Source organism: Aegilops tauschii, chromosome 5 (genome assembly GCF_002575655.3).
Source record: "Aegilops tauschii subsp. strangulata cultivar AL8/78 chromosome 5, Aet v6.0, whole genome shotgun sequence".
Classification (NCBI taxonomy): Eukaryota; Viridiplantae; Streptophyta; class Magnoliopsida; order Poales; family Poaceae; genus Aegilops; species Aegilops tauschii.
The window spans coordinates 449755171-449778954 of record NC_053039.3 but is presented as its reverse complement, the minus strand read 5'-3'; the positions used below and the strand labels follow the sequence as shown (position 1 = coordinate 449778954).

Here is a 23784-nt window from a genome sequence, read left to right as displayed (position 1 = left end):
CAGCGTGGCCGCACATCGAGCTGGACTGTGCGCTTTGGCTTGACTTGGTCGCCTCTTTTCTCTGTCTGTCTCCCCACTCCACCACGGGAGCGTGAGGGGCGTCATCAGACTATTTAGAGCATCTCCAGCAGATCCCGTATAATCTTGTCCGTGTGCGTTTTTCCGGTGGTTTCATGGGACGATCGAATAAGACGGCCCAAACATATACGATAAAAACGGCCCGTCCCGTAAAACATTTACGGGTGGCCCGTAAACCGCCCGTCACTCCGGTACATATGCCTGCTCCGGGTCGGTTTAGGGTTCGCATCTGGCTTTTCCCCCATCCGCCTCCACTGCGAATCCTCTCTTCCGGCGAGAAATCCCGCGGACTCCAGCTGCGATTCACGGCGCGGTCACCCACTAAAAGTTGCTGGAGATGTCCACGGCTGGTGGCAGTCAGGGTGGCCTAGGGGGGCTCGGCGGCCGCGGTTGGGAACAACGGACGCGACGGGATCAGCGGCCGCGGCGGGCTCGACGGCAATCCGACGCGCAAGCGGCGCAACGATGAGGAGGCCGGGAGCTCCTCCCTCCACCCGTCGGTGGACAAACGACAGAGGGAGCACGCGCGCATCCGCGGCGCCCTCTTCCGCCGCGCGCCGGTGCTTGGGCTTGGAGGAACTTCCATCGCCTCGACCGCATCTTCTCCCCCACGCTCAAGCATCGCCGGGAGGCGGAGAAGGCGTGATTCGAGGCCAAGGAGGCCGCCGCCGCCGGAGTAAGTTGCAGTCGCGCGTGTCCTGACGCTCTTTGAGGAGTACCAGCGCGCGCAAGTCCTCTCGAGCACCCTCATGTACCACCACCTCCAGGCAACCTGCCCTTTGAGGACAACGACATCGACGACGACAATGATGTGTAGACTAGTATGCACCCCGTAGTATGAACTTCCGCATGCTATTTTAATTTTCGTTTTTATTTAGTATGAACTTTGGTATGTACTATGAACTCCGGTATGCTATGTTTATGTATGACGAACTCCGGTGATCTAGTTTTAAGCGCGAACTGCATGTTTGAATATGCCGGCTCGGTATGAAGGATCTGCTCTGGCTTAGCGTCCTGTGTCTTACACAAAACGTTTCTGAGCTACCGTAAACGATTTTTCCAGGACGGGCATTTACTGAATTTGTACTCTCAGTTATTTCCTCTCTCACAGTGCGCAAACTTTTTGTACAAGGAGGAATACAAAGAAATAGGATTTCTGATAGCCCTCGGCTAGCAGCAAACTCCCTCGACTGGCAGCAAGTCTCCATCTAGCGACCGAGGTGTGACGAGCCGCATCAGCGACGGCGGTGCGACGCTCAACCTCCCAGCGCAGAGCCGGCCTCCGGCACCAGCCCTCACCCCTTCTCTGACCCTCCTTTATGGGTGTGTAGGGTTCGACCCCTGCGAGCATGGGCATCCAGTGTGAGGTGCGGCAGCATGGCCTCGACGATCATGAGTGCGTCCGGCAGCAGCCCGTGCATGACCTTCTTGCCTCCCGCGCCCAGTTGCGCCTTCTCCCCAGCGCGCACCGTGCTAGTGTGTGCCTCCTTCAAGCCCTGCAGCGACACAGGGTGCCTGGCCTCCCGAATGCCGATGGTGCCGATAACGAGGGTCAGGACGATGACGCGTGGTGGCACGTCAGCGTCTATTTACTCTCTCTACGTACACGAATCGGAAACCACCTAAAATAGAGGAAAAATCACTTAAGGGGAAGATTTACTTGGTTTTGAGGATTTGAGGGTTAAAATCGTATCACATTCAAGTTGGGGGGGTATTTGTCCCTCAGGCCACATTTGAGGGTGAAAAGTGAACTTCTTTCTTTTTTCGCACCACCGGCGACGACGAGTGGGTGGCGAAAGCCCAGTGGCTGAGCCAGCTCGTGGGCCGCAGCCCACCTAGACTTCTAGGGAAAAAACTTTTATGCGCACGGAGAAAATGAAAAGAGGCCCAGTACAGCCGGTACTGATTACAGCCCAAGACCTCGTCCAGTCATCGCCGCACTGTCGACGGTTCCCAATCCGATCGAGATTGAACGGAACGCCGCCGCCTCCCGCACGGCCCACCCGCTCCGTCTCCGGTCCTCCTCTCCCCAGTCTTCCTGGCCGCCAGGCACGACAAACCGCCGTCCATTCCCCCGGCGGCCGGCGCGGGGGTGGTGCCTTGGAGAGGTTCTCGCCTCGATCGTGTCCCTTCACGGCTCGCTTAGGAAGTACTTTCCTCTGTAAAGAAATATAAGAGCATTTATAGATCACTAAAATAATGATCTAATACGGAAGAAGTACGTGCCATGACCCGCCTGGATGTTCCTCACCTGCACGGCTGCCCCTGCTCATGCTCATCAACTATAGTCAGGTGTCGTGAAAGGAACTAGGAGAGGAAAGGTACTGCTTGTCTCCGTTTTGTTCTAGTTAGTGCAGCACATAAGTCGTGGATGTTTGTTCTTCAGTTTTCACCAGTTTATATACAAGGATGTCTAGGGCTGGGGAATGAATTCTGTCAAGTGAATTCTACTACACTTCAGGTCAGTTTGATGGCTTTCTTGTATTTATTTAGATTTGTGCTCTCAGGCATTTGTCAGATTTCTGGGCATCTTTGACAAGCCACATTCCAATGTTTGTCAACTGCTGCATACCATTCTACTCCCTCCGTTCCGAAATAGATGACTCAATTTTGTACAAAGTTAGTACAAAGTTGCGAAATAGATGACTCAATTTTGTATAAAGTTAGTACAAAGTTGAGTCATCTATTTTGAAACGGAGGGAGTACCTGTGAATTGTGATGTACATTTCTTTTTTGAAGGTGCCACATACTAAGAAATTCTGTTCCAGAAGCAGCGAATAGAGGCACCTAAGTTGACGCGGGGCGAGTCTGAGCAAATTTCCACCTTTCCTGCCTGGTTTGGCTGCTCATTTGGTGTCCATCTCCTTGGCAGCTTCGCCGCGGGACGCCACCTGTTGACAGAATGGCTGAGAGGTTCGGCAGCAAGAAAGCGGCTGTGGCTGGTGGCGAGGACCGCTTGAGCACGCTCCCAGAAGATGTGATCCGGCTGGTGTTGTCGTTCCTGCCCTCGCGTCAAGCCATGCAGACGTGCGTGCTCGCCACCCGCTGGCGCACCCTCTGGAAGTCTGTGCCGTCTCTTGGCGTCGATGCCGATGATGAGGCCTATACCGGTGTTGCCAGGACCTGAAGTGTTTCATCGATAGCTTCCTTCGCTGCCGTGACCCAACACCTCTGCACGAATGTGAGATCCTTTTTGACGACGATCGGGGCTCGGAGCAGTTTCACCAAGACTTTGAGCTGTGGCTCTGTTATGCTGTGTCACACAAAGTGAGGGTTCTCCGATTTGAAATCCTAGCTGGCCGTGATCCGTTGCAGCTATCTGCCGGGGCTCTCGTCTCGGAGCACTTGACAACATTAATTCTTCGTTGTGTAGAGTCTGAGGATTTCTCTCTGGATGTGTCGGGCTGTCAGTCACTTGAGGTGCTGGAGATGCACGAGTGTGTAATCAACATCGGGACTGTCTTACCAAAATCCTTAAAACATCTGACAATCAGAGATTCCCCGTGCCTTACTTCTGCGCCAGGTCTGGTTACCTTGGAAGTTGCTGACTGTCATGGTTGGACTCCGTTGTTTAAGAGCTTGCCATCACTAGTAGCGGCATTTATAAACACGAGATATGTCTTAAAGGGTTCTTGTGGAAATAGTCTCAATGGGTACGTACTGTGGTCATGAGCTATGTGTGGTATGCCATGGTAGAGCTGATTTTGTGTTTCTTGAAGGTTTGTCGGGCGCTACGAATTTAGAGTTGACAGCTGAATACTTTATGGTATGCTTGCACTCTTTTCCAGTTGATACGTTTGCTGTTTTGCCAATGCCGTTTGTTGTTTTCTGTTCACCTTGGTATTATTCAATCTTACGCTTGAAGTGAGAGCTTCAATGGTCCTTTAATTCTTCACCTCTCGTCTAGATTTTCAGAACAGATATAGAATGGTGCCCTATGTTTAGCAGGCTAAAAACATTGTTGCTCAGTGACTGGTGTATGGCTCATTACTTCCATGGACTAGTTTTCTTTCTCAAGCACTCACCGATTCTAGAGAGGCTTACCCTTGAACACTCTACTTTATCTAAGGTATGATTTTTCTTTACTTCTTCTATGTATGATGCCTTGTCTTTGAAATTGCCACGTACTGCTGATTCATTTCAGTCAATTATTTTGTTTGCAACAGCAATGGTATGGTGACACGACTGAAACCTGCAAGCCAAAGGACAAATTCTTGGTATCAAAACATCTCAAGGCAGTCGAAATCAATCATGTGAAAGATGATAAAAGGATTCACCTATTATTGAAGGTCCTTGCTTTCCATGGAGTATATTCGGAACTAATAAACTTTAAAGAGAAGTATACTTCTTAACGTAAGTAACTATAACCACATTTTACTGTTATAATGTTTATGTAGTCTGCATGTATGACATTAGGAGATTTTTATTATTATTCCAGTCAATTAAATCACAAAATAATACTGAAATTTGGAAACAGCCATTTGGTGAGGTTAGAAATGAAAAACCGGAAGACCACCTAACTTATTTCAGTGAAGATGTAAACCTAGGCCAAAGGAGAAGCGCATGCAACATGTTTTCATCCTTTGGCTTGTCAATGCCACTATGACACCATACACCTTTCATTCGTAATGTTGCATCTTGATCAGCCATTTAGTTTGCTCATGATCAATACCTAACAGTAAACATGGTGATTCCATCTGCTAGGGCAACAGCTACAGCTGCCAGAGGTGCTTGATTGTATCCGCAGGCTTCAGTTTCCAGCACGAATTGTAGTTCAGACCGTCTACTATCGCTTCTCTTCCCAGACGCCCATGTCCATGAATGGTTCACCATAAGGTACTCTGCGTGTTGTCAGCTGAGATCGCGCGCCTGCCCGTCATGTGTGTTCACATGAAGTATGAGCTCCTACTGATTCTGTTATGTGGCTCACACAGATGCCGTTGGGAAGGCTTAAACCCGGCCATCGCGGTCCTATTGCACGCTTGCTGGTGACCTCAACTCGGCCAGAGTCAGGCACTGAAGCCTGAACTGATTAAATTGTTGAAGTCCGACGTTTATTTCCTTCTTTCTAGTACAGCTTGTAATAGCATCTGAAGACTACAAAGTAAACTTTGATGACACCTGGAAAGCTGTTTTTGTTGCTTTGTGGTGATTTTTGAGTTCCCCGCATATGTTGCTTCAAGTTTATTCAAACCTCTGACACCTTGGTGGGTTTAAGTTCAGGCATGCATGAATTCTTTGTTTCTTTCTTTTCTCACGGTTTCGTAAGTTCACTGTGATTTCAGACACAGGTTATCTGAAAAACAGAGACCGGAAAAATGTCTCATCCCTCAAAGAGAGTCGGCCAGATGTGCTTTTATTGCCCCCTGTGATCAAAGAAATCACAGCCAAATATCTACGTTCTCTTTATAGCCAGTACAATATCTAGGTTTGTTTTATAGATGAATAAATATGTACTGTATTATACTATTGGAAACTTCTCTCCAGTATGAATTGAATGGTGTACTTTTTTTGTCACACAACTAACATTTTATTGGTCACAGTGATGGTCTAAGTCACAGGCTCAAAATACGTGCGGGCGCCTTTACATAGAGTATTAGAAACAAATATTTATTCCTTTTGAACACATTCAAAATAACATGATAGAATTCCCGCAGAGCGAAAATTACGTTCGATCAATGGACGACTGATATGAAACAGTACTCTTAGAAGAGCTCTTCGAATGAACAAATGGCTAGTGGAACAAATAACATCTGAATGTGGCATGTAAATAAACACATGTACAAGAAAAAATCGGTTTTGTTTTCACAAACATATGTATCGGTTTACCACAACTACTAGACATTTTCCCCGCAAGAAAAAAAAAGGAAAAATCTTGCCAAAATCTATGCCTCGTCGCAGAATTCGCTATATGATGCTCATTGCGTCAGATTGCGGGGAAAACATAAGGGGCAATGTGACAATTTTTCTTTGGTTCAGGCGGTTTTCTTTCTAGTTTTATTCTCAGCAGTTCCCTTTATGGGTTTTTGCTCCTTTTGTTTTCTTTTTCAATGCTCCATAAATATTTTTAAAATTTATGTTTTTTTTAAATTTGAACTTCTCTACAAGTCTACATACATAAACTTTTTTTAAACTATGCTTTTAGAAAAAAAAATCTTGATTTTTTTAATATTCACGTAGTTTAGGAAACTTCCGTTTTGTATTTCCAATTTTTGCGTTTTAACGGAAAAAAAACAGGCAAAAACACTGAGCGAACCCAATAAAACATGCTATAGAGAGTTTTTTTAGGAAAGACACAAAATCATTGGTAGAATTCGTGCAATATACAGTCTACACTTCCACAAAGTTATAGCTAGCCACGAACATGACACTGCAGTACTATTTCAAGTTCCATCCTCACTTCTGAGGTTTTAAACCAGCAAAAATTCAGTACGAAACGAAACTAGTAGACTCGAACGAAGCGACCTTCTACATAGACGACGGCTTCTCCAAGCAGCCAAACACACATCACAAAATGTGCCCATTTACCACCAACCAGCTGCTGAACGGATGCATCAAACTAGATCTGCGCAAAAATGATGCTATTTCTTTGCACTGCCAGAAAAGAGCTTCTGCGCCACACCGTTCTTCCAAACGTTTCCTTCAGGGCTCACATCATCAGGATGCCTAAAATCAAGCATAGCCAAAGAGTTGTCGCCCAACCGAGCTCTGAGAAACTTCGACGTCTTCTTTGATTGTTTACTGTTGTTATTACTGCTGCTGCTTCCTCCACCCTTGCCCACAAACCTACTGGTGCTAGACGCCTTTGAAATGGCAACTGGATCACCTCCAGCAGATAGTGGGGTTCTTTCCCTGGAAGATCGATACCCATCCTTCGAAAGCACTACAGCCTCTCCTTCCTGAAGCAATTTCTCTTTCAAGGTAATGGTTTCACAGCTGCCATTTTCTTTCAGGCTTTTAGAGCGCATGTTGGCGTAATAGGCCTCAGCAAGCTCGGTCTGCTTCAGAGGATCAGGCAACAGTATAGCCATTTCAGGAACAAGATGTGATATACCAAACTGCTCCACATAGGAGAGATACTCCGAAGTACCAATGACGCCGTGACGGTATTCAGAAGCAATTTCTTTAAACGCAGAGAACCTATCCTCATCCATTCCAAATGCAGCACGCATTCTTTCCACAAGGGCGTTGTTTGCTTGCCGAACATCCTCCGCAACAGGCAAAGGTTGGCTGCTTTGTGGTGGCACTTGGTTTTTATTGCCACAAGCTCTACTTGATGATGCCTGGGTAGAGGACGCACCAGAAACAAGATTAGGGGTAGAAACAGAGTGCTTCATCTTGATTGGAGCTCTGGAATTCCATGCTGAACCGCTGGAGGCAGGTGGCATGAGCCCATTATCTCTTGTCGATTGAGGTACAATCCGAAGGTGAGAAGACCCAGAGAGATGTAGCCCCTGATCAGGCGTAGGCCATGCCTCGGTGGAAGTGGAAAAATCAGGCACTATCTCAAGATTCTCAGCGGTTTGGGACCGACAAGAATTCAGTACCTTCATGGCGCCCTTCCTAGGTTGTTGAAGCCTTGATGCAAATGTGTTCTCAGCAAGACTTTGCAGCCCCTGTTGTGTTGAAGCAGAACCCTTGTTACTTAACCCAGGCAATGGAGGGAATAATGATTCATCACCAAGCCTCGCAGAATCCCTTGAGCTCTGATTAACAGCCGGTGCATGCTTTGCTTGATGCTTCGCAGAACCCCTTGAGCTCTGATTAACAGCCGGTGCATGCTTTGCTTGATGCTTCGCAGAACCCCTTGAGCTCTGATTAACAGCCGGTGCATGCTTTGCTTGATGCTTCGCAGAACCCCTTGAGCTCTGATTAACAGCCAGTGCATGCTTTGATTGATGCTCTGAGAGGGGAGGAAACGAGGTTTTTTCAGGAACACCATCCATCCTAGCATCAGGAATATCCTGGTCTCCAAGAGGAGGAAAAGACAATTGTTCGAGCACGCCACCATTCCGTAAGCTTTGACCAGAACTGGCTGAATTGACACTTGATGACTGTAAAGGCCCTGCAACACTATCAACCAGACTTCCAAGGCCATGATGTTCTGCAGTTGCACTGCCATCCCGCTCCCGCTCAGGTGTAGGACATGTCTGGGTGGAAGTGGAAACATGAGGTACTATCTCAGGATTTTCAGCGGTTTGAGGCCGACCAGAATTTAGTACCTTCACGGTGCCCTTCCTAGGTTGTTCAAGCCTTGATGCAAGTTTGTTCTTAGCAAAAGCTTGCAGCCCCTGTTGTGTTGAAGCAGAACCTTTGTTACTTGACCCAGGCAATGGAAGGAACACATCACCAAGCCTCTCAGAACCCCTTGAGCTCTGATTAAGAGCCAGCGTATTACTTGATTGTTGCTCTGAGAGGGGAGCAAACGAGGTTTCCTCTGAAACAGCATCCATCCTAGCATCAGGAATATCCCGGCCTTGAAGATGAGGAAAAGACAATTGTTCAAGCACGCGACCATTCCCTAAGCTTCGACGAGAACTGGCCGAACTGACACTTGATGACTGTAAAGGCCCTGCAACACTATCAACTAGACTTCCAAGGCCATGCTCTGCAGTTGCACTGCCATTCCGCTCCCGCTCAGGTGTAGGACGTGTGTGGGTGGAAGTGGAAACATGAGGTACTATCTCAGGATTTTGAGCAGTTTGAGGCCGACCAGAATTTAGTACCTTCACGGTGCCCTCCCTAGATTGTTGAAGCCTTGATGCAAGAGTGGTCTTAGGAAGACCTTGCAGCCCCTGTTGTGTTGAAGCAGAACACTTGTTACTTGACCCAGGCAATGGAGGGAACAATGATTCATCAGCAAGCATCGCGGAACCCCCTGCGCTATCAAGTCGACTTCCAAGGCCATGGTCTGCAGTTGCACTGCCATCCACAGGTAATGAGAAATCCCTGTCAGATCTGTCATGGTGAGCATCACGGCCCCTACCTCTGCCGCGCCTTTGATCTCGCTCATTCCTTTGGTACATAAAACTGGTAGGTATCTGAAGTGCGGCATTCCTCTGGGCACGAGACATCCGCCCACCATGCTCCATAGCATTGTGTCTGTTGATCTCCGCGTCGCTCTGGAAAACAACAAACTTCTTGGCCAAACACGCGTCATCTTCGCAGAGGAAGTGATCTTTCCGAAAATGCATCTCCAAATCATTGTAGTTCCGGAAATAATCGTACTGCCCAGGATGCCGCCTTTGACATATGTGGCACGAGTAGTGGTCTCTGGTCATATGCGCGTAAAGCTCGTTATCTCCATAGAATGCCCTCTTGCAATACTCGCAAATCGGGTGTCCCGCAAAGCCACCGCGTTCGACCTCGGAGCCATCCACCTCAGTGTCGCCTGTTTGCGTGTGCCGAGCCATCTGTTCCTGCGTGTAGAGCTTCTGTTGACAGATGAACACCTTCCTGCCCTCCAAGCAAAGGTTGCACATGCGTAAGCCATGCTTCTCGGACAAATGCCCCCTTAGCAGGCCAATGGTCTCGAAGGTGCTGTCTCCGCGCTTCGCCTGCGCTGCGGCCGCCTGACCGGCCTGATCCGCCTCGATTCTTTCACATACGCTGCAGGAGAGCCGGCACATGGCCCGAATCATCTTGTAGTGGTCGGCGTCGTCGAAGTAGGCCCTTGAATCCTCGTGGTACCAGTACTCCCCCACCTTCCCCTCGCCTGCCGCGGCGGGCAAGGCGGAGAAATCGGAGATGACCCTCGTGTAGTCCCCCATGGCCTTGGTGACGAAGACGGAGGGGCAGTCCGTCTTGCAGATGCAGCAATGGCGGTCCCCGACCACGAAGCGGAGGCGGACGACGCAGGTCGAGCACACCTCCCGGTGGCCGCAGGGCCCGTAGGCCACCCACTCCAGCGCGTCCGCGCACACCGCGCAGCTGTCGTCCATCTCGGAGGGCGGCGGAGGTCGGTCCGCGGTGGAATCGGCGTCGGCGGCAGGCGGCAGAGGTCGGCGGCGGCGAGGAAGGGTTAGGGTTCGGCGGCGGCGGCGAAGGGTTAGAGGAGGCGAGAAGGTTCGAGACGATGGAGCGGTTTGGCTTTCGGCTTTTCTCCTCTCCGCTGGAGAGAGTTTTTTTCTTTTTTTATAAGTTGGACCGCTGGAGAAGTGGAGAGGTTTGGTAAGGCGGTGGAGAGACAAGGTTGGACACGCTTAAAAGGGCCGGCCCACTCGAACGCCTGTCCGTCTTCCCCTCCAATTTGACGCATAGAGCGTCAAATAGAATTTTGCTAATACAAATACATCTCAAATACATAAAAACCTAGCACAAATCTAAGCTACAAAAACATACGCTTTTGCCGACTTTAGATATGTTTAAGATTTTGAAGCCACTCTTAAAGATACCCATTCATGTAAAAAATTGCATAAAATTGACAAGCGTTCCTGGATACATGAATCTTTGTTTTGAGCACCTTGACGGTCTTGTGAGTGCCTTAAATATGAGCGGTCACTACGCAAAGCACATTTGACAGTGTTCATCCCTCTAAAATATTGTTAGTAGTAGTGAATCTTACAAAATAGTTTACCAAAAACAGTAATGTCTTATCTTTTCATTTGTCCAGGATCAGGGAGCATTATGTTCGAGTCCAATATTATTTCAAAATCAAGTTCAATTCATACCATGCCCACAACTACCTATCAAAATGGTTTCCTGAAAGAAGAAAAAACACATTTAGAATTCCTTAATTATGCTAATCCCTGAGCCAAGTGGAGTATGCACACAAGAGTTAGATATTTCTTCTATTCTTTTCCCGCACGCAGCTGGGCCATCCTGGACTTGAACCAAAGACCTCACCCATGAACCAATTGGGAGAGAATCCATAGACACCTTTTGGGGAGCGAATCATAGAAACGTTTAATGACAATTCAATCTCTATGAAGTTTTGCACGCTGTTAGATAGAAATTTATAGCCTCCTGCAAGTCTACATGGCGACATTTTCTCCCACATGATCCAGCATCAATGCCTTCGTAAATGAAGCAACTCAAAATGGTGCAGTCGATTAATAGGGTAAATGAGTTCATGAGCTGCATCTGCCATCTTGGGCCATGAATTTACTACAAATACATGTCATTCATAATTTAATCTTGGTATGGTTGCAAACGTCAACATGTTTTTTTAGACAAAAAACATCAACAAATGTATTAGCTTTTATTTTTTATTTTTTGAGTAGTGTTAGCGATGTATTGGTTTGTTTTTAAACACTGGCCTTTTGTGAGAAAATGCGCCCTTTAGTAAATGTTAATGCTCATGGGAATATAGATAGTATCGACCAAAACGGAAAACCACACATGACGCCCGGTAGGAAGAGAAGAAGCTGTTTTGGCTAGTGCATGCGCGTCTTCATTATGTTTTCCCTTCTCGTGGATGAATTAAAAATCCCAAAAGTACATTCGGTTATGCTTGATCTCCTTCAAAATGGCAACATATCGACAAGAAGCACCAGTTTCAAAGTTCGCTACCACCTCCACACAGTCCGAAGCAACGCACATAGAAGCTAAGTGAAGATCGGTTGCAAGTGACAACGCACATAGAAGCTTTTGAGGAGGGTTGAGGGATTTGGGACATACCGGACGCAGCCTGAAATCACGCGGAATCCAATTATCATGCCATATGTTCGTGTTACAAGTGGTTGGGGCGCACCCTAGGTGCGCCTCCTGAGAGGAAGTTGGGGCGGTGCCAGATGGGGTGCGCCCCTTTTGAAGAAAATATGCCCTAGAGGCAATAATAAAGTTATTATTTATTTCCTTATATCATGATAAATGTTTATTATTCATGCTAGAATTGTATTAACCGGAAACATGATATATGTGTGAATACATAGACAAACAGAGTGTCACTAGTATGTCTCTACTTGACTAGCTCGTTGATCAAAGATGGTTATGTTTCCTAGCCATAGACATGAGTTGTCATTTGATTAACAGGATCATATCATTAGGAGAATGATGTGATTGACAAGACCCATCCGTTAGCTTAGCACGATGATCGTTTAGTTTGTTGCTATTGCTTTCTTCATGACTTATACATGTTCCTATGACTATGAGATTATGCAACTCCCGTTTACCGGAGGAACACTTTGTGTGCTACCAAACGTCACAACGTAACTGGGTGATTATAAAGGTGCTCTACAGGTATCTCCGAAGGTACTTGTTGGGTTGGCGTATTTCGAGATTAGGATTTGTCACTCCGATTGTCTGAGAGGTATCTCTGGGCCCACTCGGTAATGCACATCACTATAAGCCTTGCAAGCATTGCAACTAATGAGTTAGTTGCGGGATGATGTATTACAGAACGAGTAAAGAGACTTGCCGGTAATGAGATTGAACTAGGTATTGAGATACCGATGATCGAATCTCGGGCAAGTAACATACCGATGACAAAGGGAGCAACGTATGTTGTTATGCGGTCTGGCCGATAAAGATCTTCGTAGAATATGTGGGAGCCAATATGAGCATCCAGGTTCCGCTATTGGTTATTGACCGGAGACGTGTCTCGATCCAGATGGGATCCTGGCCGGCGCCCCCCCCCCCTCCCAGGGGGCCTATATAAAGGGGGGGAGGGAGGGCAGCAACATTACAGCCTTGGGCGCCTCCCTCCTCCCCTGCTACACCTCTCCCTCTCGCAGAAGCTCGGCGAAGCCCTGCCGAGACCCGCTACATCCACCACCACGCCGTCGTGCTGCTGGATCTCCATCAACCTCTCCTTCCCCCTTGCTGGATCAAGAAGGAGGAGACGTCGCTGCACCGTACGTGTGTTGAACGCGGAGGTGCCGTCCGTTCGGCACTCGGTCATCGGCGATTTGGATCACGGCGAGTACGACTCCGTCATCCACGTTCATTGGAACGCTTCCGCTCGCGATCTACAAGGGTATGTAGATGCACTCCTTCCCTTCGTTGCTAGTATACTCCATAGATGGATCTTGGTGAGCGTAGGAATTTTTTTTTAAATTATGCTACGATTCCCAACAGTGGCATCATGAGCCAGGCCTATGCGTAGTTACTATGCACGAGTAGAACACAAAGCAGTTGTGGGCGTTGATGTTGCCAATTCTTCTTGCCGCTACTAGTCGTATCTTGTTTCGGCGGTATTGTAGGATGAAGCGGCCCGGACCGACCTTACACGTACGCTTACGTGAGACAGGTTCCACGGACTGACATGCACTAGTTGCATAAGGTGGCTAGCGGGTGTCTGTCTCTCCTACTTTAGTCGGAACGGATTCGACGAAAAGGGTCCTTATGAAGGGTAAATAGAAATTGGCATATCACGTTGTGGTTTTACGTAGGTAAGAAACGTTCTTGCTAGAAACCTATTCAAGCCACGTAAAAACTTGCAACAACAATTAGAGGACGTCTAACTTGTTTTTGCAGCAAGTGCTATGTGATGTGATATGGCCAGAAGATGTGATGAATGATATATGTGATGTATGAGATTGATCATATTCTTGTAATAGGAATCACGACTTGCATGTCGATGAGTATGACAACCGGCAGGAGCCATAGGAGTTGTCTTTATTATTTTGTATGACCTGCGTGTCATTGAATAACGCCATGTAAATTACTTTACTTTGTTGCTAAACGCGTTAGCCATAGAAGTAGAAGTAATCGTTGGCGTGACGACTTCATGAAGACACAATGATGGAGATCATGGTGTCATGCCGGTGACGAAGATGATCATGGTGCCCCGAAGATGGAGATCAAAGGAGCATAATGATATTGGCCATATCATGTCACTATTTGATTGCATGTGATGTTTATCATGTTTTTGCATCTTATTTGCTTAGAATGACGGTAGTAAGTAAGATGATCCCTTATGATAATTTCAAGAAAGTGTTCCCCCTAACTGTGCACCGTTGCGAAGGTTCGTTGTTTCGAAGCACCACGTGATGATCGGGTGTGATAGATTCTAACGTTCGCATACAACGGGTGTTGACGAGCCTAGCATGTACAGACATGGCCTCGGAACACACGCAATACACTTAGGTTGACTTGACGAGCCTAGCATGTACAGACATGGCCTCGGAACACGGAGGACCGAAAGGTCGAGCATGAGTCGTATAGAAGATACGATCAACATGGAGATGTTCACCGATCTTGACTAGTCCGTCTCACGTGATGATCGGACACGGCCTAGTTAACTCGGATCATGTTTCACTTAGATGACTAGAGGGATGTCTATCTGAGTGGGAGTTCATTGAGTAATTTGATTAGATGAACTTAATTATCATGAACTTAGTCTAAAATCTTTACACTATGTCTTGTAGATCAAATGGCCCACGTTGTTCTCAATTTCAACGCGTTCCTAGAGAAAACCAAGCTGAAAGATGATGGCAGCAACTATACGGACTGGGTCCGGAACCTGAGGATCATCCTCATAGCAGCCAAGAAAGATTATGTCTTAGAAGCACCGCTAGGTGAAGCACCAATCCCAGAGAACCAAGACGTTATGAACGCTTGGCAGCAGCGTGCTGATGATTACTCCCTCGTTCAGTGTGGCATGCTTTACAGCTTAGAACCGGGTCTCCAAAAGCGTTTTGAGAAACATGGAGCATATGAGATGTTCGAGGAGCTGAAAATGGTTTTCCAAGCTCATGCCCGGGTCGAGAGATATGAAGTCTCCGACAAGTTCTTCAACTGTAAAGTGGAGGAGAATAGTTCTGTTAGTGAGCACATACTCAGAATGTCTGGGTTGCACAACCGCTTGTCTCAGCTGGGAGTTAATCTCCCGGATGATGCAGTCATTGACAGAATCCTTCAGTCGCTTCCACCAAGCTACAAGAGCTTTGTGATGAACTTCAATATGCAGGGGATGGAAAAGACCATTCCCGAGGTATATTCAATGCTGAAATCAGCGGAGGTGGAGATCAGAAAAGAACATCAAGTGTTGATGGTGAATAAAACCACTAAGTTCAAGAAGGGCAAGGGTAAGAAGAACTTCAAGAAGGACGGCAAGGGAGCTGCCGCGCCCGGTAAGCCAGTTACCGGGAAGAAGTCGAAGAATGGACCCAAGCCTGAAACTGAGTGCTTTTATTGCAAGGGAAGTGGTCACTGGAAGCGGAACTGCCCCAAATACTTAGCGGACAAGAAGGCCGGCAACACCAAAGGTATATGTGATATACATGTAATTGATGTGTACCTTACCAGTACTCGTAGTAGCTCCTGGGTATTTGATACCGGTGCGGTTGCTCATATTTGTAACTCAAAACAGGAACTACGGAATAAACGGAGACTGGCGAAGGACGAGGTGACGATGCGCGTCGGGAATGGTTCCAAGGTCGATGTGATCGCCGTCGGCACGCTACCTCTGCATCTACCTATGGGATTAGTTTTAAACCTCAATAATTCTTATTTAGTGCCAGCTTTGAGCATGAACATTGTATCTGGATCTCGTTTAATTCGAGATGGCTACTCATTTAAATCTGAGAATAATGGTTGTTCTATTTATATGAGAGATATGTTTTATGGTCATGCCCCGCTGGTTAATGGTTTATTCTTGATGAATCTCGAACGTGATGTTACACATATTCATAGTGTGAATACCAAAAGATGTAAAGTTGATAACGATAGTCCCACATACTTGTGGCACTGCCGCCTTGGTCACATTGGTGTCAAGCGCATGAAGAAGCTCCATGCAGATGGACTTTTGGAGTCTCTTGATTACGAATCATTCGACACGTGCGAACCATGCCTCATGGGTAAGGTGACCAAGACTCCGTTCTCTGGAACAATGGAGCGAGCGACCAACTTATTGGAAATCATACATACCGATGTGTGCGGTCCAATGAGTGTTGAGGCTCGCGGAGGATATCGTTATGTTCTCACTCTCACTGATGACTTAAGTAGATATGGGTATGTCTACCTAATGAAACACAAGTCTGAAACCTTTGAAAAGTTCAAGGAATTTCAGAGTGAGGTTGAGAATCAACGTGACAGAAAAATAAAATTCTTACGATCAGACCGTGGTGGAGAATATTTAAGTCACGAGTTTGGTACACACTTAAGGAAATGTGGAATAGTTTCACAACTCACGCCGCCTGGAACACCTCAGCGAAACGGTGTGTCCGAACGTCGTAATCACACTCTATTGGATATGGTGCGATCTATGATGTCTCTTACCGATTTACCGCTCTCATTTTGGGGCTATGCTTTAGAGACTGTCGCATTCACTTTAAATAGAGCTCCGTCGAAATCCGTTGAGACGACACCGTATGAATTATGGTTTGGGAAGAAACCTAAGCTGTCGTTTCTAAAAGTTTGGGGATGCGATGCTTATGTCAAGAAACTTCAACCTGAAAAGCTCGAACCCAAGTCGGAAAAATGCGTCTTCATAGGATACCCTAAGGAAACTATTGGGTATACCTTCTACCTCAGATCCGAAAGCAAGATCTTTGTTGCCAAGAACGGGTCCTTTCTGGACAAGGAGTTTCTCTCGAAAGAATTGAGTGGGAGGAAAGTGGAACTTGATGAGGTGATAGTCACCCCTTCCGAACCGGAAAGTAGCGCAGGGCGGGAAGATGTTCCTGTGGTGCCTACACCGACTTGGGAGGAAGTTAATGATGATGATCATGAAGCTTCGGATCAAGTTACTACTGAACTTCGTAGGTCCACAAGGACACGTTCCGCACCAGAGTGGTACGACAACCCTGTCCTGGAAATCATGTTGTTAGACAACGGTGAACCTTCGAACTATGAAGAAGCGATGGCGGGCCCGGATTCCGACAAATGGCTAGAAGCCATGAAATCCGAGATAGGATCCATGTATGAAAACAAAGTATGGACTTTGACTGACTTGCTCGATGATCGGCGAGCCATAGAAAACAAATGGATCTTTAAGAAGAAGACAGACGCGGATGGTAATGTGAACATCTATAAGGCTCGACTTGTCGCTAAGGGTTATCGACAAGTTCAAGGGGTTGACTACGATGAGACTTTCTCACCCGTAGCGAAGCTGAAGTCCGTCCGAATCATGTTAGCAATTGCCGCATACTATGATTATGAGATATGGCAGATGGACGTCAAAACGGCATTCCTTAATGGCTTCCTTAAGGAAGAGTTGTATATGATGCAGCCGGAAGGTTTTGTCGATCCTAAGAATGCTAACAAAGTATGCAAGCTCCAACGCTCAATCTATGGGCTGGTGCAAGCATCTCGGAGTTGGAACATTCGCTTTGATGAGATGATCAAAGTGTTTGGGTTTACACAGACTTATGGAGAAGCCTGTGTTTACAAGAAAGTGAGTGGGAGCTCTGTAGCATTTCTCATATTATATGTGGATGACATACTATTGATGGGAAATGATATAGAATTCTTGGAAAGTATAAAGGCCTATTTGAATAAGTGTTTTTCAATGAAGGACCTTGGAGAAGCTGCTTATATATTAGGCATCAAGATCTATAGAGATAGATCGAGACGCCTCATTGGTCTTTCACAGAGTACATACCTTGACAAGATATTGAAGAAGTTCAATATGGATCAGTCCAAGAAGGGGTTCTTGCCTGTATTGCAAGGTGTGCAATTGAGCACGGCTCAATGCCCGACCACGGCAGAAGATAGAGAAAAGATGAGTGTCATCCCCTATGCCTCGGCCATAGGGTCTATTATGTATGCCATGCTGTGTACCAGGCCTGATGTAAACCTTGCCGTAAGTTTGGTAGGAAGGTACCAAAGTAATCCCGGCATGGAACACTGGACAGCGGTCAAGAATATCCTGAAGTACCTGAAGAGGACTAAGGATATATTTCTCGTTTATGGAGGTGACGAAGAGCTCGTCGTAAAGGGTTACGTCGACGCTAGCTTCGACACAGATCTGGATGACTCGAAGTCACAAACTGGATACGTGTATATTTTGAATGGAGGAGCAGTAAGCTGGTGCAGTTGCAAGCAAAGCGTCGTGGCGGGATCTACATGTGAAGCGGAGTACATGGCAGCCTCGGAGGCAGCACAGGAGGCAGTCTGGATGAAGGAGTTCATTACCGACCTAGGGGTGATTCCCAATGCGTCGGGCCCGATGACTCTCTTTTGTGACAACACTGGAGCTATTGCCCTTGCGAAGGAGCCCAGGTTTCACAGGAAGACCAGGCATATCAAGCGTCGCTTCAACTCCATTCGTGAAAGTGTTCAAAATGGAGACATAGATATTTGTAAAGTACATACGGACCTGAATGTAGCAGATCCGTTGACTAAACCTCTCCCTAGGGCAAAACATGATCAACACCAGGACGCAATGGGTGTTCGATTCATCACAATGTAACTAGATTATTGACTCTAGTGCAAGTGGGAGACTGTTGGAAATATGCCCTAGAGGCAATAATAAATGGTTATTATTATATTTCTTTGTTCATGATAATTGTCTATTGTTCATGCTATAATTGTATTATCCGGAAATCGTAATACATGTGTGAATACATAGACCACAACGTGTCCCTAGTAAGCCTCTAGTTGACGAGCTCGTTGATCAACAGATAGTCATGGTTTCCTGACTATGGACATTGGATGTCGTTGATAACGGGATCACATCATTAGGAGAATGATGTGATGGACAAGACCCAATCCTAAGCATAGCATAAAAGATCGTGTAGTTTCGTTTGCTAGAGCTTTTCCAATGTCAGGTATCTATTCCTTAGACCATGAGATCGTGCAACTCCCGGATACCGTAGGAGTGCTTTGGGTGTGCCAAACGTCACAACGTAACTGGGTGACTATAAAGGTACACTGCGGGTATCTCCGAAAGTGTCTGTTGGGTTGGCACGGATCGAGACTGGGATTTGTCACTCCGTGTGACGGAGAGGTATCTCTGGGCCCACTCGGTAATGCATCATCATAATGAGCTCAATGTGACTAAGGCGTTAGTCACGGGATCATGCATTGCGGTACGAGTAAAGAGACTTGCCGGTAATGAGATTGAACAAGGTATTGGGATACCGACGATCGAATCTCGGGCAAGTAACATACCGATTGACAAAGGGAATTGTATACGGGATTGATTGAATCCTCGACATCGTGGTTCATCCGATGAGATCATCGTGGAACATGTGGGAGCCAACATGGGTATCCAGATCCCGCTGTTGGTTATTGACCGGAGAGGCGTCTCGGTCATGTCTGCATGTCTCCCGAACCCGTAGGGTCTACACACTTAAGGTTCGGTGACGCTAGGGTTGTAGAGATATGAGTATGCGGAAACCCGAAAGTTGTTCGGAGTCCCGGATGAGATCCCAGACGTCACGAGAGGTTTCGGAATGGTCCGGAGGTGAAGAATTATATATAGGAAGTCAAGTTTCGGCCACCGGGAAAGTTTCAGGGGTTATCGGTATTGTACCGGGACCACCGGAAGGGTCCCGGGGGTCCACCGGGTGGGGCCACCTATCCCGGAGGGCCCCATGGGCTGAAGTGGGAGGGCAACCAGCCATTAGTGGGCTAGGGCGCCCCCCATGGGCCTTCCCCCTGCGCCTAGGGTTGGAAACCCTAGGGTGTGGGGGGCGCCCCACTTGCCTTGGGGGGCAAGTCTTCCCCCCTGGCCGCCGCCCCCCATCCAGATGGGATCCTGGCCGGCTCCCCCCTCCCAGGGGTCATATATAAAGGGGGGAGGGAGGGCAGCAACATTACAGCCTTGGGCGCCTCCCTCCTCCCCTGCTACACCTCTCCCTCTCGCAGAAGCTCGGCGAAGCCCTGCCGAGACCCGCTACATCCACCACCACGCCGTCGTGCTGCTGGATCTCCATCAACCTCTCCTTCCCCCTTGCTGGATCAAGAAGGAGGAGACGTCGCTGCACCGTACGTGTGTTGAACGCGGAGGTGCCGTCCGTTCGGCACTCGGTCATCGGTGATTTGGATCACGGCGAGTACGACTCCGTCATCCACGTTCATTGGAACGCTTCCGCTCGCGATCTACAAGGGTATGTAGATGCACTCCTTCCCTTCGTTGCTAGTATACTCCATAGATGGATCTTGGTGAGCGTAGGAATTTTTTTTAAAATTATGCTACGATTCCCAACACATCCTAGAGACAACAATTGATCGTTTGATCTTTTAGCCGTGTGCGGTGCCCCCTCCACCCATAGTCCACCTCGATAATACTGTAGCGGTGCTTAGGCGAAGCCCTGCGTCGGTAGAACATCATCATCGTCACCACGCCGTCGTGTTGACGAAACTCTCCCTCAACACTCGGCTGGATCGGAGTTCGAGGGACGTCATCTGCCTGAACGTGTGCTGAACTCGGAGGTGCCGTGCGTTCGGTACTTGATCGGTCAGATCGTGAAGACATACGACTACATCAACCGCGTTGTGCTAACGCTTCCGCTTTCGGTCTACGAGGGTATGTCAACAACACTCTCCCCTCTTATTGCTATGCATCACCATGATCTTGCGTGTGCGTAGGAATTTTTTTAAAATTACTATGTTCCCCAACAGTGGTATCAGAGCCAGGTTTTATGCGTAGATGTCATATGCACGAGTAGAACACAAGTGAGTTGTGGGCGATACAAGTCATACTGCTTACCAGCATGTCATACTTTGGTTCGGCGGTATTGTTGGATGAAGCGGCCCGGACCGACATTACGCGAACGCTTACGCGAGACTGGTTCTACCGACGTGCTTTGCACACACGTGGCTGGCGGGTGTCAGTTTCTCCAACTTTAGTTGAACCGATTGTGGCTACGCCCGGTCCTTGAGAAGGTTAAAATAGCACCAACTTGACAAACTATCGTTGTGGTTTTGATGCGTAGGTAAGAACGGTTCTTGCTCAGCCCGTAGCAGCCACATAAAACTTGCAACAACAAAGTAGAGGACGTCTAACTTGTTTTTGCAGGGCATGTTGTGATGTGATATGGTCAAGACGTGATGAGATATAAGTTGTTGTATGAGATGATCATGTTTTGTTGAATTTATCGGCTACTGGCAAAAGTTTTATGGTTGTCTCTTTATTGCATAAGATGCAAGCGCCAAATAATTGCTTTACTTTATCGCTATGCGATAGCAATAGTTGCAAGAGCAATAGTTGGCGAGACAACCATGTAACGACACATTGATATAGATCAAGATGATGGAGATCATGGTGTCATGCCGGTGACGATGGAGATCATGACGATGCTTTGGATATCGAGATCAAAGGCACAAGATGATGATGGCCATATCATGTCACATATTATGATTGCATGTGATGTTTATCTTTTATACATCTTATCTTGCTTTGATTGACGGTAGCATTATAAGATGATCTCTCACTAAATTATCAAGGTACAAGTGTTCTCCCTGAGTATGCACCATTGCAAAAGTTCTTCGTGCTGAGACACCACGTGATGATCGGGTGTGATAGGCTCTACGTTCAAATACAACGGGTGCAAAACAGTTGCACATGCGGAATACTCAGGTTAAACTTGACGAGCCTAGCATATAACAGATATGGCCTCGGAACACTAAGACCGAAAGGTCGAGCGTGAATCATATAGTAGATATGATCAACATAGTGATGTTCACCATTGAAACTATTCCATCTCACGTGATGATCGGACATGGTTTAGTTGATATGGATCACGTGATCACTTAGAAGATTAGAGGGATGTCTATCTAAGTGGGAGTTCTTAAGTAATATGATTAATTGAACTTTAATTTATCATGAATTTAGTCCTGGTAGTATTAGCATATCTATGTTGTAAGATCAATGGCTCGCGATGTTGCTCCCCGTTTAATTTTTATATGTTCCTAGAGAAAACTAAGTTGAAAGATGTTAGTAGCAATGATGCGGATTGGATCCGTGATCTGAGGTTTATCCTCATTGCTGCACAGAAGTATTATGTCCTTGATGCACCGCAAGGTGACAGACCTATTGCAGGAGCAGATGCAGACGTTATGAACGTTTGGCTAGCTCAATATGATGACTACTTGATAGTTTAGTGCACCATGCTTAACGGCTTAGAATCGGGACTTCAAAGACGTTTTGAACGTCATGGACCATATAAGATGTTCCAAGAGTTGAAATTGGTATTTCATACTCATGCCTGTGTCGAGAGGTATGAGACCTCTGACAGTACTTTGCCTACAAGATGGAGGAGAATAGCTCAAGCAGTAAGCATGTGCTCAGATTGTCTGGGTACTACAATCGCTTGAATCAAGTGGGAGTTAATCTTCCAGATAAGATAGTGATTGGCAGAATTCTCTAGTCACCATCACCAAGTTAGTAGAACTTCGTGATGAACTATAATATGCAAGGGATAACGGAAACAATTCCCAAGCTCTTCGTGATGCTGAAATCGACGAAGGTAGAAATCAAAGAAAGAGCATCAAGTGTTGATGGTTAACAAGACCACTAGTTTCAAGAAAAGGACAAAGGGATAGAAGGGGAACTTCAAGAAGAACGGCAAGCAAGTTGCTGCTCAAGTGAAGAAGCCCAAGTCTGGACCTAAGCCTGAGACTAAGTACTTCTACTGCAAAGGGACTGCTCACTGGAAGCGGAACTGCCCCAAGTATTTGGTGGATAAGAAGGATGGCAAAGTGAACAAAGGTATATTTGATATACAGATTATTGATGTGTATTTTACTAGTGTTCGTAGCAACCCCTCAATATTTGATACTGGTTTAGTTGCTAAAGAGTAGTAACTCGAAACGGGAGTTGCATAATGAACAGAAACTAGTTAAGGATGAAGTGACGATGTGTATTGGAAGTGGTTCCAAGATTGATATGATCATCATCGCACACTCCCTATACTTTCGGGATTAGTGTTGAACCTAAATAAGTGTTATTTGGTGTTTGCGTTGAGCATGAATATGATTTGATCATGTCTATTGCAATACGGTTATTCATTTAAGTTAGAGAATAATTGTTGTTCTGTTTACATGAATAAAACCTTATAAGATTACACACCCAATGAAAATGGTTCGTTGGATCTCGATCATAGTGATACACATATTAATAATATTGAAGCCAAAAGATGCAAAGTTAATAATGATAGTGCAACTTATTTGTGGCACTGCCGTTTAGGTCATATTGGTGTAAAGCGCATGAAGAAACTCCATGCTGATGGGCTTTTGGAATCACTTGATTATGAATCACTTGATGCTTGCGAACCATGCCTTATGGGCAAGATGACTAAGACTCCGTTCTCCGGAACAATGGAGCGAGCAACTGACTTATTGGAAATAATACATACTGATGTATGCGATCCGATTAGTGTTGAGGCTCGCGGCGGGTATCGTTATTTTCTGACCTTCACAGATGATTTGAGCAGATATGGGTATATCTACTTGATGAAACATAAGTCTGAAACATTTGAAAAGTTCAAAGAATTTCAGAGTGAAGTGGAAAATCATCGTGACAAGAAAATAAGGTTTCTGCGATCTGATCGCGGAGACAAATGTTTGAGTTACGAGTTTGGTCTTCAAATTAAAACAATGTGGAATAGTTTCACAAATTCGTGCTACCCGGAACACCACAACATAATGGTGTGTCCGAACGTCATAACCGTACTTTATTGGATATAATGCAATCTATGATGTTTCTTACCGATTTACCACTATAGTTTTGGGGTTATGCATTAGAGACAGCTGCATTCACGTAAAAAGGGCACCATCTAAATTCGTTTGAGACGACACCGTATGAACTATGGTTTGGCAAGAAACCAAAGTTGTCGTTTCTTAAAGTTTGGGGTTGCGATGCTTATAAGAAAAAGT

The 23784-nt window shown here is 46.5% G+C and overlaps 1 protein-coding gene across 1 annotated transcript; it reads right to left on the bottom strand.

The window, feature by feature from the left end:
* Positions 1 to 6414: 6414 nt before the first annotated feature.
* On the bottom strand, positions 6415 to 10532 carry LOC109759117 (uncharacterized). The gene has a single exon (XM_073498104.1). The coding sequence runs from the start codon at positions 10017 to 10019 to the stop codon at positions 6660 to 6662; it is 3360 nt and encodes a 1119-aa protein (XP_073354205.1). The 5' UTR covers positions 10020 to 10532; the 3' UTR covers positions 6415 to 6659.
* Between the last annotated feature and the right edge of the window lie 13252 nt (positions 10533 to 23784).